At 46.2% G+C, this 17,324-nt stretch overlaps 1 protein-coding gene across 3 annotated transcripts in view; it reads right to left on the bottom strand.

Moving 5' to 3' along the window:
• Window positions 1-17,324, bottom strand: part of Flnb (filamin B) — a 135,695-nt gene that overhangs the window by 51,309 nt on the left and 67,062 nt on the right. For all 3 annotated transcript variants that reach the window (XM_031344178.1, XM_031344184.1, XM_031344190.1), the window contains exons 8-18: window positions 16,862-17,059; window positions 13,463-13,600; window positions 11,626-11,752; window positions 10,076-10,212; window positions 8,234-8,427; window positions 7,735-7,848; window positions 6,530-6,673; window positions 6,159-6,282; window positions 5,730-5,890; window positions 4,744-4,834; window positions 4,354-4,523 (exon numbers count right to left, since the gene is read on the bottom strand). In XM_031344178.1, coding sequence (XP_031200038.1) covers window positions 4,354-4,523; window positions 4,744-4,834; window positions 5,730-5,890; window positions 6,159-6,282; window positions 6,530-6,673; window positions 7,735-7,848; window positions 8,234-8,427; window positions 10,076-10,212; window positions 11,626-11,752; window positions 13,463-13,600; window positions 16,862-17,059 — 1,598 coding nt within the window. The remainder of the gene's footprint in view (window positions 1-4,353; window positions 4,524-4,743; window positions 4,835-5,729; window positions 5,891-6,158; window positions 6,283-6,529; window positions 6,674-7,734; window positions 7,849-8,233; window positions 8,428-10,075; window positions 10,213-11,625; window positions 11,753-13,462; window positions 13,601-16,861; window positions 17,060-17,324) is intronic.

Raw genomic sequence — 17,324 nt, 5'->3', positions numbered from 1 at the left:
AAGCCCTGATGGCTGCACAACCCTGCAGCTGTTGTTCTTTGTCCACGGGTCCTGAGCCAGCTCACTGCTGACTTCCTCTCTCCACATTCAACTGCATACTCCCCTCTCCGCGGCAAGGCTCCACGAAAGCCTACTGCAATCTCAGCAGATCCATGTTGTCCTCGCCTCTATGTCCAGGAATAACAAAGTGTGTGGGAGAGTCAGAGGAGTCCCCAGACAATCCAGCAGGCGCTCTGGCACACAGGCCCTGCTAAGAGCTGTCACCGATCGAGTGTTAAAAGGGTGTAGCTTTTGGCCCGATGTATATTTTCTCACATTCCTTTTGTAAATAAAGAAGGGAAAGAGAGCCAGGGGGAGGAGGGATGGCTGCATCAACGAAGGAGGAGGCGCTGATTCTTGAGGAGTTTTAATACGCTGCACAAAATCAACTGGCTGACCTTAAGGATCTAACATTTCATGCTGAAATGTGCATAGGTCAAATTCTACAGAGCTGGGAGCCAGCCAAGGAACACGAAAGGTCTCCCCTAGTGCTTAAAAAAAAAACACTGATTCGTTATTGTAGCCACTGCAATATTCCCAATACTCCCAGTTCTCCCGAGCCTCCATTCCCCCACTAGTCTCTTAACTCCTTGGGTGCTAGGCTAACACTAAGGCGAACCAGGCATCTTGGTAAGAAAGCCTTCCCCTCCCTGACAGATTTTTCTGGCCATTTCCCTGAAGTGCTAGAGCAAATGCAAAGTCTCTTTCCAGATAAGCCCGCCCAGCTCATAAAAGAAAAGTATGCTTCGTTTCCACTCTCAGGAGCAACACAGAACTCAGATAGGAAATGAACTCTGCCTTACACAGCCTTAAGGAGCGGGAGTGGGTGTGTGTAGCCGTGGAGACTTACAGCTCCTATCCCTAAGCTTTTCCACTTTCCTCTGAGGCTAAGAACAAACTGGACTCTTCTCTCCCACAGGACTGTCTAAGGCAGTGAGCAACTGTATATTCTACTAAGATGAAAGTGCCTGCAAAACAGCTTTCTGTTTCTCCCTACATGCTTCTGAGGCCCAATCTTTATTCAGAAGAAGACAAACACATAGACCTGACAGCCTAGAAGATCAGGCCAGAGGGTCTTCTGTGGGCCTCTCCACTCTGGAGACTCCTGAGAGACACCATCCACACTGTGTTGGGTAACTCTCCTCTAGAATCCTGAGAGACACCACCACTTTGTTGAGGGCATTTCAACACAGGGACTGCTATTCTGTGAGGCTGTGAGCTCACAGGATTTCAGGAGGGCATTGGTAGTACATGTGGCTGCTTAAACCTAGTGACATAGCACAGCAGTTGGTCTGGGGTAAGAAGCCTAAGCCACTAGGAGACTGCAGACAAGCAATGTCCTGGGCAAAACCCAGGCTCCCTGTGAAATACAGCCTTTTTCTGACCTCTGGGAGACTCCTGAAGCCCACCTATCATGTCTACTTCTTAGAGGTAAAACCAGTTCTGACCACTGTATCATTACAGAGAAATCTAACCATTCACATCATGTGTCCACTGTAGTAGGTAAGTACCTGCAAACTGCCATTCAGACACTAGTAGGAATGGAAGCCCACAGTCAAGACTTGGGTTCCTCAGGGACATAAGGCTTTAGCTCTTCAAAAACATGGCCTACATTCTGAGGAGGAAGTATAAAAATCTAGGCCCGGATGTACCCATGCCTCTCCACACACACACACACACACACACACACACACACACACACACACACACACAGACATACACACACCCAACAGCTGCCTTTCTGGAAACTACTCTGGCAGTTCCCAAAAATTCATTACAAGGAGGCATGCCCATGGACATTAGTTTTCAGAGCATGCCCCCTTCTCCACATGGGGGACAGCCCTCTGGTGGGCTCAGGACTATTAACCACAACCCACAGCATGGCTGACAGATACACCTTCCTTCACCCAATCTGGGGCTTTGGGCTCTCCCTGTGAATGAGACACAAGGCTGTGAATCCCAACTCTTCTACCAGATGATAATGCAAACCTGTGAACAGAAGCATCCTATCACTCCCTCAACCAGCTACTAATCCACAGGGAGCACTTACAGCTCCAGCTCAGGTGCAGGGCATGCTACCCGACCTTGTTGCCGTGGTTTGAATGAGAATAGCCTTCCTAGGTTCATTTTTAAGAAAGGATTAGGAGGCGTGTGTAGCCTTGCTGGAGGAGGTGTGTCCTTGTGGGTTGCCTTGGAGGTTTTCGCAAGTCCACGCCAGGTTAGTTTCACCCTCTCTCTGCCTGCTGCCTCTGGATTAAGGTGCAAGCTCTCAGCTTCTATTCTAATGCCATGCCTGAGCCATGTTCTGAATCATGATGGTAATGGATTAACCCCCTGAAACTGTAAGCAAGCCCCCAATTAAATGACTTTGCCTATAAGTTGCCTTGGTGCTGATGTCTCTTCACAGTAATAAAAAAAAAAAAATAACTAGCCATACAGGGCTTTAGCTCTATAAAAATAACTGTGGGTAGCTCATAGTTCTGGAGGAGACATGTGACCTGTTTTCCATGCCACAGGGAAATGGAATGATGAAAGTGTAAGGCTTGCTCTAAATGACCTCCAAAGTGGATCCACGCATGGTCTACTGAAGGCAACGTTAATATCAAGACTCTACCAGAATCCTTGGACGTATCATAGCCCCAAGAGGCCTCTCAGCATGTCAACAGTCCTCACAGCTGCTGTTACTAGAGAACCAGATGAACTTGCCCTCAGGGTCATTCTGAAGTAAAGTGTTTCCTAATCTAGCATTACTTCAAATGCAACAAAGCTGGACTCGGCCTCTTGAGATGCATCCTGATTGGCAGCTTTACTTTCAGAGGGTTCAAGTCAAATCAGGATTTCATTTTGGTATCTGCAACTTAGTAACGCCTCATCCAAAAGACAAGAAAATATGGTATGCGGAGAGTAGAAGTCAAAGCGAAGTCACAAAAGGTTTAGAAAAGCACCTAGGGCTTTGTGATGTTTACAAGGGCTTTCTGGTATGTTCTCCCCAGGAATGCAGACGACCTGCAGCAAAGATCAAGCACCTTGCCTATGGTCCCACCCATCCTCAGAGCCATCAGTGAGAAAACTGCCTGCTAATCACTCTATCTTCTGACAAGGCACAAGGACAAGTGGTCTACAAATGTAAGGAACCTTTCAGTGGGACTGAAAGAAGAAAGTCTAGAGGTAAGAGGCAACACTTCCATAATGTGGTACTCAGGTCTTACCCCAGAGAATGCCTCCCGCTGTCAGAGATATCCCATAGGAAAGATATTAACTCCAAGGATACGGAACCTCTAAAGAAATTAGGCTAGCCACGCATACCCTGCGCTCCCCATTCTTACTGGATCCCTGCCCTTCCCCATGTGACTCCTACCAGCTGCTTGCTGAGGACCCAGGCAGAGAGGGTTGAGCAGTGTTTCTGAAGACAGCCTCACCTTTGTCCTACAATTAGCTTGTTTACAAAGGGGGGGGCTCCCCCCGCCCCAGAATGAAAGCATCTTAGAAAGTTAGAGTGGGCATTTCTAACATGAGCCACTAGTGTTAAAATCCAGGCTCTGCTGCCAGGATATCTGCCATGCTAACTCGGGAGGCGCGAACGTGAAGCAAAACACAATTTTAAAGACTTGTAACAGGTTCTGAACTCCAGTTCTGCAAGATAGGAACATGGGGAAGCTGAACTGAGGCAAAGCCTAAGTGGTGCTTTCAAGGGCATGCGTCAGCACGCTAGCATACCGTTTTGCTATGAGAAGGGTACATTTAAAAATTAAGGAAATAGATATAAACTTGTATAGAAAGGGTAGTTTTTAGACCCTTATTGCATAAACTAACAAATCTGCCTAGACAGCAGAATTCCTCAGAATTCCTGCATTTTGTTAAAGGGAACCATTTGCTGCCTTCGGCGGCAGGCTTTGGGCCCTAGGGATTAAAAGCTGAATGGGCTCTTTGAGAAAAGATCCCACTAAAACACCTCATAAAAAAAGGTAAACTATGTGAAACTGCCTGCAAAGGAAACTGCAGGTGAGGGAGCTTTCTATAATTAATAAAAGGTTGGGAGTCGGAGGGATTGGGGGGAGGGGAGACTACGTAAGAAAGTAGGCTTGGTAGTTCTACATGTAAGAAGTTAGTATTTCTCTGATAAAACCCCAAATGGAGGTAGAGATGTGGGGCTGCCTTGCTACTTCTCTGGGAATCCCATAGCACGCTCAGGCTCTCATCCAGAGAGGGAGAGAGCACACACCAAGGCACCTCCACAGGCACTGACAGTCAGGCACTGGGAGCTAGGGGGACGGGGAACCTGAGCAGAAAAGCAAGAGACAGGAAGGACCCTACCTGCTGGGTTGGGGTGTATTTAACAGTATGTGAGTAGTCATAATTATCAATGATATCCAAGTCCTTCACGACCTCCCCAGGAAGGGAGCTGCAGAACTGCACATCGAGCGGGGCTTTTCCGGCTCCCTTGGTGTGAACAGTGAAGTGGGTTGGCTTCCCATTTTCCACACCTGAAAGGACACATGACACAGGGAGAAAGGGTTGGTTGGAGAGGTTTCACTTTTAGAACCAGTCTGACAGGTTCGACAGGGCCACTCAGCAGCAGCAGCAGCAGCCTGTCACACACTGTTGCTACCACATCAGAGCCTCCCAATGGGGATACGCCCCTCTGGATCTAGACAGAACACAGCTGCAGAAAAGTCAAGGAAGCCTTACCCACCACCATCTTACCTGCTTTACTCAAGCCAGGGCCTTCTGCCTTCACCTTGCTGGCATCGTGGGAAGGGTCAACTTTGACTCTGAAAGGGCTGGCGGGGATTTCCTGAAGCAGAGACACATGTCTCAGAAGGATAGATCCTAGAGCACTGTCAAGAGTTTAAACTTCTGCCCAAGCCCAAAGGACAGTGTTTGCCCTAACACACACTTTAGCAAGCGCTGAGCAACTTCCATTATTGTAGTAGGCGAAGCCTGCACACATAGGTACAGATCTGGAACCCGATAGTACAAACACCCTCATATCTTGATACCAGATGTTTGGGGACAAAGGGTTAAAAGAAGTACTACTCAGAATAAAGTAAAACCCAACAATACACAAGGGTTAGGAGGTAAGAAATGTCCTCTAGGAGTGGAGGTGGACTGAGGGCTTCAAAGAAGTAATCACAATGAGAGTGACTATAATTGTTCACAAAGAATTAACAGGCTGTCAGAATGGAAGTAGATTAAATTAATTAGGTCATGCCAACTTAAGATCATTAACTTGAGGCACAGACTGTTCTCCTGAGCTTCCTAATTTTTATATAGTTAATTTTGATCATTAGAATGTCAATGACTTCAGGGTACCCCTCATAGGACTACCATTAACACATAGCCGATGCTTCAAAAAGCTCTTGCTATAAAAGTTTAAGGGCAGAGACCAGAGTTATTGCTAAGAGGTCAAAGTGGAGCGCATCTAGAAGCTGCCTAACTTTTCAATCAAAAGCTTAGTGGAATGCTTTAACAAGTCAGTTTCTGCCAGGGTCCTGCTTTTAGCCAGTGAGAGAGAAAGGAGTGAAAATCCAGCTTAGCACCCCACCCCAGCCCTTTTGGTTTTAAGAAAACAGAGAAACTGAACACAGTTCTCAAGGCACTTTTCTCAGTTGCTAAACAAACAACAACAATCCAAAAAGGAGATATACAAAGGGCTCATTCCATTCTGTCCCTTGTAGGCCCCAACATACCTCAGACGCAAAGAGAACTTTGATAGTATATCGCCCAGGGGCAGGAGGCACATATTTGACGGTGAATGTGTCATTGGCATTATGAATAATGTCAAAATCGACATCTTCCTCATCATCACTTAAAACTCGGGCATCACACTTGATACCAACACTGACATCACCTGGAACAGACCGGCTTATTAGAACCAGTTTGCAAGCATCAACGTGTCTTGTACAGTCACCTCCAGCTTGGGCTAACATACCGCAAGAGCAACCCAAGAAAGGGGAGGTAGCAAATCAGAGTTTTGGAAAAGGACGCACAGAGGATTAGCTAAGATATCACCAAGGAGCCAACATAGCTCATTAGGAAAGTTCTCTGCCCTCCAATGTTATAAAAATGTTCTTCTGAAAGGAGAGGCAATCAGTGGGGTGGATGAAACCTAAGCTCACCTTCCCCGGCCTCTGTGCAATCCACTGTGAAGTGAGTAGGCTCATTTGCCTTCAGACCACTCCTCTCCACTCCTGGTCCAAACACTTTGACCTTTTGGGGATGGCTACCTTGCCCAATGTTGACCTAGAAAAGACATGAACCCAGAAAATACATTATATCAAACGCATTCCTTCCTTGAGGTCCAGCATAAGACTAGAAATGCCTGTTTTGTAAGTCTCTAGAGTATTTTGTCCTTTAGGAAAAGTCTCTTTTCAGGGCCTACTCAGAGTGGGTTCTTTCCATACATCTGCCTTGGCCATCTGTATATAAAGTGCAGATTCAACACACAGCCAAGGTTTCTCGTATGTTCAGGATGGGCCTCACAACTTACCCTGTAGGGGCTGTGTGGTATGTTCACACCTCCCCAGACCACAGCTATGGTGTGCTTGATGGCTTTAAGTGGGGTATATGAGCAGGCGTAAGTGCCATCCATCCGACTCTTCATCTGGATGTCAATGGGCTGGCCTTCCCCATCCTGCAAAAGAGGCAGAACCTAAACCAAAGTGTTCCTCAGTGTCTCCACCAAAAGGGGGTCACTGTGGCTTCTAGAGACGGTCAAGACACCACCAATTTACCTTAGTAAATCATACAGTAACTACAACGTGCTATATACTTCCAATGCACAGACCACAGGTAACAACAAATAAACACAAAAGTCCCCCCAAATGCGATAGGTCTCACTAGCTTGCTTAGGATGATCTTGGTGTCCTACCTTGGACCTCCTAATTACTAGGGATCATGTACAGGCTGCTGTGCCCAATTTCATTTATTCACTTGTAATTACTAAGAGCGCTATAAATGCTATCGCCTCCACTTATCGCTTCATTTAAATCCCAGAGTTGAAGTCCTTTGGCTAATTTTAACTAAATCAGATAAGCAATAATCTGAATTTTGTTCACAAACCTATTAGTAATTATATAGACTCAGCCAAACTGAAAGACATTATAGAAAAATCTGAAACAAAAAAGCCTTCCTTTGGGGCTGGTGAGATAGCTCAGCGGGTAAGAGCACCGAATGCTCTTCCAAAGGTCCTGAGTTCAAATCCCAGCAACCACATGGTGGCTCACAACCACCTATAATAAGATCTGATGCCCTCTTCTGGTACCTCTGAAGACAGCTACAGTGTACTTAGGTATAATAACAAATAAATCTTTGGGCCGGAGCAAGCAGGGTCGACTGGAGCGAGTGGGCCAACGGGAGAGAGATGGCCGATGGGAGCAAGCAGGACAGACTGGAGCCAGCGGGGTTGACCAGAGAGAGCAGAGGTCCTAAAAGTTAATTCCCAATAACCAGATGAAGGCTCACAACTATCTGTACAGCTACAGACATATAAAATAAATAAATCTTAAAAAAATAAATCCTTCCTTTAACAGAGCATGAATCACCAGTACCATGAGAAATGTCCCACTTTACACCTGTTCATGAAGTCCTCATGTCACTGTGTGCAGGGGAGGGCTGAGGACCAGATGCACTGAGCATCTCAACATTATACCTCCAGCCTGACAAGTGCAAGTGGCCCCAGGCCCAGATACTTACCTGAGCCAGTATCTTTAAGGGAGCACTCCCAGCATCCTTAGGGTCCACGATGAACTCAGCTGGGTTGTTGATAGTACAACCAGATTTCTCCAAACCTGGCCCATATGCTTGGACCTGAGGCGAAAAACGAAAAATTATTTTTTTTTTCCTGAGTTAAAGAATGGGATGGAGGGGTGGGTGCACAAAAGGTCTGGTCTTTAGTTAAGGATGAAAATAGGAAGTAAAACTGTAAAGTAGGTTGAAAACGTAAACATCACTACTAACTGTTATTGAAGGAGAAAACACTCTAAAACAAAATCCAAACTAACTCATCGACCTGCTGTACCCATCCCAGAAGCTCCGGGAGAAGACACTCTCATTCCTGGGCCAAGAGTCAGAGAGGTTCACTACTCTCCCAGCATCACGAAAGTTCTAAGAGGTCCACATCTGCCCTCAGATCTAACCAGTTCCTGTCTGCCATAGGGAAGGCAGGGTAAAAGAGAGAGTGAGTGCGTCTCACTAGATCTGGGTTGTAGTCTCCTGTGGCAGGGTGGATGAAAGCCATGTATGGGCTGTCCTTGATGTCTTCGTCGTCGCACATGATGTGAACGGCATATTCTCCAGGCTCCTTGGGCCAGTATTTGACATCACATGAGCCATCATTCTGATCGTCATACTCGATCTTTGCTTGGGAAGGGCCTTCGATGGCAAATCCTAGGGGATGGAACGAAAGGGCCTTCCTGGTGACACATGGTGAGAGTTATCTGTCCTAAGCTACTATCATCTCCTCTTCTCTCCCTCCTGGAAAGCAAGTAATGAGCAGAAAACTGAAATCAAGCATGTCCCTTTCCAATAAAACCAAGCCACTGGCTCTGAACTAGAGGTGGAAGCGTCAGACTGGATGTTTCTTGTTTTCAGATGACATAAGAGTGGGAAGGAGGTGTGTGTGGTGCAGGGGTACATGAAGAACAGAAAAACCCTTCTATTGAATATACAGCAACGGGCTGGTGAGATGGCTCAGCGGGTAAGAGCACTGCTCTTCCAAAGATCCTGAGTTCAAATCCCAGAAACCACACGGTGGCTCACAACCATCCATAATGAGATCTGACACACTCTTCTGGTATGTCTGAAGACAGACAGCTACAGTGTACTTATTTATAATAATAAATAAATCTGCACCGGAATGAGAAGGGCTGAGTGGGGCTGACTGGAGTGAGCAGGGTTGACTGGAGTGAGCAGAGGTCCTAAAAGTCAATTCCCAACAACTTTTGGATGAAGGCTCACAACTATCTGTACAGCTACAGTATATACTCATATACATAAAATAAATCTTTTTAAAAAAAGATTTCTAAAGAAAAAAAAAAAAAGAAGATACAGCAACATATGCCTAAAGTCTTAAACCAGTACTTGTTTGTCTAAACCCATTTCTGAGTTTTTATCTGAATAAATTAAGTGAGGTTGTACATCAGCATTGTAGCATTGTTCATATATCAAGATCTTGGATATAACTGGAAAGCCTAAGAATAGAGTGAAACATACCAAAAGCCCACAGAAGTCATGGGAAGTAAAGGCGTTACCTCCACTCATCTGGGGCATAAAGATATAAAGACATGAGTGTGCTACAGGAAAAGGGCCTAAGAGAAGACTAAAAGTTTAATTACTTCCTTAAACTACAGGTATATTTCAAAGTGATTAATCTTTCTACTGGTGGAAATTTACATATAATTTCTAATTTTTTCCTTTTATTTGTTGCTATACCTAAATAGGTATCAGTAAAATATAGCTCACTGGCCAAATCCAGCTCCCTGCCTATTCCTCTACAGTGTGTTACAGGAATGTAGACATACCCACTCATCTATGTGTTTAATGACTGCTTCAAAGCCACAATGGTAGAGTCACATAATTGTGACAGACATCATGTTGCACACAAGGTGAAAATACAGGGTATGTGGCCCTGTCTAGAAAAAGCCTGACTTCTAATTCATCAATGATCACATGTTTTGTCAGACATCCACTTAAAATATATTCAGTTATGTGCCAAATAACATATTTACTTTTTCAAATGCGAGCATGATGTGCCGAGTCATCTACGTAAGGGTCAGTTACCACGATTTGTCTACGATGTTGTATGTGCTGTTTAGCATACTGCCACCCCACTCCCAGGAAATGGCGAATAAATAATCAAGTGTCCCAGGCCTTGGACAACTGAAAGCAAGACGGAGAACAAGAACTAGAACTCTGCAGCCTCCAGACGAGGCTTTGGGTAGCCAGGAGGCCAGGAGGCCTGGGAGGCTCAAACACTAGGCACCTCGTTCCTCTCAGCCTTGCAGAAGTGGCTGGGTAAGCAGCTGCCTCTACTTACCCAGAGTCCCAACCTCAGAACCAATGGATTCCACCACAAAATCTGCTGACCGGCCAACAATGCCACCGTGGAGTCCAGGGCCCCACGCACGGACTTTCTGCATGCCTGCTTCAGGGCCAACCTGAACTTCAAAGGGGCTAGAAGGAAGGAAGAGATGAGGATCATAGAAGGGATTACTTTAACCATGAGCTCTTAACATAATTCTCTCCACTTGCCTGATCTCTTGGACAGAGGCTAAAGCTCTAGGCAAGTTTCTTCCCCCACACTGGTCACCCCCACAGCCATTGTTATGTCAACAATATCATGTAATATGGAGCTGGGGGGTCACTGGGCTGCCATTCAAGCAACACACTTGCTCTGCCTTGCTCCTTAGTGAGCGATCTTTTTGTAGGCAGGGCCCTCTGGGGTAGGAGCCTTAAAGACAAGAATATCCACATTTCTCTTTCTCCTACCTATGCTATAACAAGAAAAGTAGTTTGAACAGGCTTCATCTCATCCATAATTGAGCAAGCATGCTTTAACTTTGGCAAGGGAAGTTTCCAATAAGTGCGCTCAGACGCTGAAAACCCTATATAAGAGGTCCCCTTATATATAAAATGGTCCTCCGTTTTATTTTCTTACGTTTCAAATGTGGTCTGCAATGTATCATTTTTGAGATTAATAGTGGCCCAGTGCTTGGCCATGATGCCTATGTTAGTCTTTTCACTTTATCTCACCATATAGGCATTATGTCATTTAACGCCATAAGGGGAAGTCTAACACAGTATGGTATAGTTCATTAAGACCATCTTCATGTAACTTTCATTCTGCTGCTTCGTTGTTATTGCTATCAGTTTCCTATTGTGACTATTTTATATATTAAACTTTTTCATGGGTGTGCAAGTCTAGAGGGGGAAAAAAAACCCACATAGCTCATGACACTGCCTGGGGTTGGTTTCAGGCATATATTTATGGTTTTAGAAGGTAACTTTTATGGACAAGGGAGGACTACTATAATGCTCAATTATTTCACAAGACAAACAGAATGTATTCAAAATTTAAACTGCCCTCAAGAGAGCGGCAGAGCACAGGGGTCCAAAAAGGAAACTGCAACAGCCCCAGGCAATGCTGCGGCCAGGGGTCCCTTGTCCCTGATGGCATTCACGTAGATGGGTTTCTATGTAAACCATAGCCAACTGTGCCTGTGGCATCTGTGAACAGAGGCATTCATTGAAAAGGAGAGCTTCAGCTTATATAAGGCTGTATAGACACACAGCCCATTTGCTCTCTATTACAGCTCTTTCTGGTTTCCCTGCCTCCCACCAGGCACAAACCACCAGCTTTTGATTTAAAGCAGGGCAGCTGAAACCACAGTGACTTTCTGCTGCTTTTGAGAGTAAGCCAAGTGTCTGCGCTGCTCTGAAAAGGCGAGGTGGGAGGGGTTGGGGGGGGGAGCTTTCAACAAAGCAGATCTCTCTTCCCTCTGGCAGCCTGGGAGGCAGTGGGCTCCTGTGAGCCTGTCACAGGCTGAACATACCTCTGGACGAGGCCCATCTTCAACTGGGACTCACCTCTTTGGAATGTGGTGTCCCCCCCAAGTAACTGCAATGCTGTATTTCCCTGGTGTGCTGGGGTAGTACTCAAATGAGTAGACCCCATCCAGAAAGCCCTTCTGCTTGACCAGCTCCTCCAGGCCCTCTGTGGAAAGCAAGCAAGCACAAAGCCTTTGCAGTATAATCCTTGGCTTACAAGGAGAATCCCCGCAAAACACAAGCAATGTACAAAAATCAGACTGAATGTGAGATCTCCCTCAAAAGCTGGGAGAGGTTTCTAAAACTAAAACCAGAGCCATCTCAGCCTCCGAGAGGGAGAAATGGAAGACTTCCCAGCTAACTGGCTTCAAAAAGCTCTCGGCTGGTGGAGGCTGAGGTCCCAGACCAGATGGGTTGTTTGCTGTGTCTCTGTATTTCCCAACAGTCCCAGCTGCCTTCCAGCCCCCACTTCACTCCCCACCCCCGCTGCCTACAAACGCTGGAAAGAGAGGTCATCTTTAGGATTACTTGTCTTGGACTAAGCACCTATGAATCTTTTCCTGCGGGACAACAAAAGAAGAAAGTCCTTATAAGCTATCTATGAGAAGACAGATTTTTAGGCTCTATACACAACTTTGGATCTAGCCATCAGGCAGAAACTTGTTTTATGTTGTGAGTCAAGACAGGTCTCTGAGGTCAGAAAAGAACACCTCCTTGGCTCCTGTTGCAACAAGCTGAGCATGGGTAGTGGGCCGTGGGTGGATGGGTGGATAGCCGCAGAGCTACTTGCACTTGGCTTTAGGTCTGGGCAGTCTAGAACTTTGGCTGCCCTTGGGGCAAATCCTTCCCCAAGGCTCTGAGCTCATATAGGAACTTCCTGGACTCAGACTAATGCCAATTCAGAGGACAAGAGAAAGACAGTGTAGGAAGCACAGGCCTCTACAAACTTAGACCTAAAACCAAGTGCTCCTGCAGCTAGGCCGTCAGAGCTGCCTCTCTGTTCCTGGGAAGACATGAGACAGGAGATGCTGACCTCGTGCCTCCTGTCTCCATCCCAAAGGAGGAAGGAAGGAAAAGGGTACTTCGGAAACATAACCCTCTGCCAACTACCTACAAAGAAAAGCATTCTAGGGCATTCTATTCTCCTATAAGCAGTGATCATATTAATGCAGTAATTGACATAGTTTCATAGTCTATAAAATATTAAGGGTACTGGAGAAATCATTGGCTTTTGGCACTGTGCTTATATTCTAGATCAGAAAAATCACAATCCATGTGAGTCTGTAAGAATCTTCCACTTTATGCCTAGGTCTCTTCAATGAAGTGGGGGTGGAGGGGGAGGGAGAGGGAAGGAGAGAGAAATATGTTGTCCCAAAAGCAATATTTCTCCAATTTCCTTACAGCTTTGTTTCCTATCCCAGAGGTCTTAATATATATAAGGCTGTCAAAACATTCACTTGCCGGGCTGGTGAGATGGCTCAGTGGGGAAGAGCACCGACTGCTCTTCAGAAGGTCATGAGTTCAAATCCCAGCAACCACATGGTGGCTCACAACCACCTGTAATGAGATCTGACGCCCTCTTCTGGTGCATCTGAAGACAGCTACAGTGTGCTTACATATAATAAATAAATAAATCTTAAAAAAAAAAAAAAAAAAAATTAAAAAAAAAAAAAAAAACATTCACTTGCCTATCTATATCCAGGGCAGATGTTACAACTCAATCACTGCTCCCTTCTCTAAAGAACACAGATGGGACTCCAAAGCTCTCTGTCACAGCTCTCTGGGAGATACCAATCAGGACTGACCATTGGATGTCACCAATAAATATATCATGGCTGAAAAAACTAGCTAAGGTTTATTTGAGGTAAATACTTACTAGGGCCCTTCACAGTTACACCAAGCTCTCCACTTCCAGCAGCCTTGGTGTCCACCTTAAAGTCTGCAGTCTCCCGGATCCGGACACCTTTGGGCTGCAGGCCTCGGCCACTGGCCCTGCAGGCATTTGGGTTGCAGGCTGCAAACAGAGTTTTGACATCAGTTCAACCTTGTAATATTTTGCAAAAGAAAATTAAGGTAACTTGGGCCCATCCCACCCCCGCCAAGAAAATGTTTGCTTTGCACAAAGAGCATCCTGCAGTTAATGCCAGGGGTCCTGCTCAGGAAGCACACCAGCTAGCAAAGAAGGACACAGCATGACTTTGTCCGGCCTCACCACACAAGCGCTGGGCAAAAGTTATTTTGGCAACACCAACGGGAGAGCAGCGAATTCACACTGCGGTGCTCCTGGTACTGGCTTTTTAGCCTTTTATGAGCAGAGGGGGGTTAAGACTGACTGCTGAACATTATCCCGACCTCGCTGCCACACTCCAAGGTCCAGTGACTGGGAGGCTTATGCTTTTATAAGTCTACTTGGAAGATGCAGTGCTTGAAATACCCATCTGAGCTCCAAAGCGTGGGCCAGACATTTCTGAAGATCCAGACACGGCTGCTGTCTTGCAATGTGAATGGCCAGGCAAAATAACAAAAAGCTGAAAACGTGCTCTCAGCCATGGGTGGCTGTGACAAAGCTCTGGCCATCTACGAAGGCAAGCCTCAGCTGAAAATGCCATGGCTGACATGATTTCTGGTCTTCTTTAAAAACCGCAAGGAACAAAAATTAAGAACTATGATGATGGCTAACATTCTTCACTTGACAGAGCCTGGAACTACTCTTCCAAGTGGGGTCAGGGAAGAGGCTTAGAAGGATTCTTCCTAGAGATCCTTTGCCCAGCATGGACAACTTTCTCCTTAAGTACAAATGGGAAGTTGATGGGTACAATGTCCTATTGTCTATGCATTGGCTTTTCCTCTCCAAACCTCGCACAGCACATACAACGGCCCCTTTATACAGGGCTCCAACAGTGGGTGGAAGGTAGGTGCTCATTAGATAGAACCTCCCCGTTGGTTCTGTGGCAAACCATTACTTCCCAGAGGGGAGCACAGACATCCTTGTAGTTAGAGATCAAGTTGGACTGTTCATGGATGACCATGGTATATGGTGCTACTTAATAGCCAGGAACATTGGTTTTCTACTGTTAAAGATACCTACGTATGTGTGTATTGAAGGTTTAAGGATGGAAGCCACGGTCCTGTACATGTCAGGTAAGCACACTATCACCGAGCCCTTTTTTAATTTTGAGATAGGATCTCACGAAGTTATTGTCATGTGGCCCAGGCAGGCTCTGAACTTGTGATTCTTCTGTGTCAACCACCTAATAGCTAAAACTAGAGGCTTGTAACAGCAGGCCTGGCTAAAGCTTCTTTCAGGGTCAAGTCATTACAACATAGGGCTGTAAATTAAAAAAAGCTGACTGTGCCAGAATGAATAAGGTAATCCATGAAAGAAAGAGAGATTAGGAATCACTAGAATGAAGAAAGCTATTTCGAATCATCTCTTTCCTTGCGTCAAAGGAATTCTGATTATGAATATCCAGGGGAGAGGGTTGTTTTTTCTTTGTTACAGGGAGAACAGTTGGTCACGTGCATAATAAGTCACAACAAAATGACAAGAATTCCATGGACACACACACACATACACACACACACACACCCATGGAAGTACAAAGCATGGTCAACAGGCTAATCATGAGAACAATGACAGTAACTGCTCAGGTCCTAAGAGCACTCAGCCAACTCAAACACTCGGCCAATTCAGCTGAAGAGTTTGTGGGATGTGCCAGCACCTTGCTCAGCATCCCTCAGCACCTTGCTCAGGCTGGGATCTGGCCTTACATGCTGTAATCACCAAGGCTTGCACAGGAACTTCCTGAAGTCACACAGAAGCAGCACAAAGAACTGGCAAATACGCCCCACCCAACCAGCCCTTACCAAAGCAAGAGCCTCTGGCCCAGAGCTTGCAAATAGGAAGCCAGCAGCTTCAGGGTCCAGGCTGGCCCAGAGACAGGATTCGGAAGAAGGAGCCAGGTCCGCAGGTGCAGAGGTGGAAGACAGAAGAGGGAGATGCAAGTACGGTTAGAAAAGGCAGCATAGTTGGAAAACACCAGTAACAACAAGAAGAGAACAAGGTCGGGGTTGGAGAAAGAGAGAGAGAAAGAGAAAGTGTGAGCGCCTCTAACATCAGGGGAAACACATGCTCCTGGTTGCAGAGGGACGCAGCAGAGCAGTTACCAGCACGTCAACGGACACTGTGGTTCTATTGGGACCTACAATGCCAAAGCCTTAGTGACTCCACCTGCCAACTGGGGGCAGGCAGACTTGGACGGGCTGATGCAGCTGGGCTGAGTGCCAGACAGCCAGTAAAGTGCCTGGACTATAGGGACCTGCTGCTGCCAAGCTTGTTCCTGGACACTAAAACCAGCACACTTCAGTCTCTGCACACAGATTCAATAGCCCTTATAGAAGAGGGCTTGAACAAAAAGATCTTGCTGGAATAAGGTTTTAAAGGTGGTGGTCATGGTGTGTGGTTTAGTGTGTGTGGTTTATAGCCATATGTGTGCAGGTGCCCATGGAAGCCAGAAGAGAGCATCAGAACCCCGAGAGCTGGAATTATAGATGGAACAGAGTCTCTGGTGCAGCTGCTGGAAACAACACAGATCCTCGGGATGCTCAGGGGGAACTGTTCACCACCGAGCTTTATCTCCAGCCCGTTTCAGATACATGTTTAAAAATATTTGCACGGACTTTATTGGCCGACTTCCCTAATCTGAAAACCTAAAATCTGAAATGTTCTACCTAAAATATTTAGAATCGTGTTAGTGCACAATTTTTTTTTCTGGATTTTCAAGTAATCTAGTTTGCTGATTAGGGATCCTCCATCTGTGGTACAGACTGGATTTAAAATGTTCCCTGAAGGTACAAGCGTTGAAAATGTGGGACCTAGCGGAAGGAAGTCAGGTCACTGGGAGCTTGCTCTGTAAAGGATTGCTGAGATCCTAGCCTCTCTCCATCTCTTCTTGGCTTCATGGCTCCCTTGTGGTAAGCAGCTCTTCTGCCATATGTCATGGGCTCACTGTAGATACACAGCATCACCACAGGCCCAAGAGAAACCGGGCCAAGTGATCATGGCTATGAGCCATATAATTTTATCATCTATTAATGTGATCATTTCAGATGTTTTGACACAGGGAGGGAAGCAGAGGAACACAACTTGTGTTAGCACTAATATCCATCCTGAAGACGAAGTACCACTTCCTACTGAAGGAGTCCTGGCAGAAGGAGGATGGAGGGAGCCCAGGTCTGTCAGTCTCCATGCCAGGTATAGTTGGCCAGGACTTACCTTCCCCAATTTGTACACCAAAGGGACTCTTGGGAATGGCGTCCCCAGCAAAGGTAACCTTGATCACATGGGGGCCAGGCTGCACTGGTTTGTAGACACATCGATACACCTGGTTTCCTCTGTCTTCTACCAGCAGCTCCACACTGTTCATGCCCTGGGGATCCTCCACCTCAACGCCAATGTCGCCCACACCAGCTCCTGTGAAAAGAATGGCCATTCCATGAGCACCTCTTCCCCTTCTGAAAGCTTGCTGCCAACCAGTGTAAAGGGCAAACAGAGAGGGTCACTCAGGCAAGGCTGCACTGACTGGATCAACTGTCATTCTTTTTCTTAAAAAACAAAAACAAACTGAAAACAAAGCTGCCAGGTGGTGACTCATGCTTTTAATCTCAGCATTCAGGAGGCAGATGGATAACTGAATTTGAGGCAAGCCTGATCTACAGAGCAAGTTCCAGGGCAGCCA

Source organism: Mastomys coucha, unplaced genomic scaffold (assembly GCF_008632895.1).
Source record: "Mastomys coucha isolate ucsf_1 unplaced genomic scaffold, UCSF_Mcou_1 pScaffold10, whole genome shotgun sequence".
In the NCBI taxonomy this organism is placed as follows: domain Eukaryota; kingdom Metazoa; phylum Chordata; class Mammalia; order Rodentia; family Muridae; genus Mastomys; species Mastomys coucha.
The sequence above is the reverse complement of the archived record's forward strand: the minus strand, read 5'-3'. Positions and strand labels throughout refer to the sequence as shown.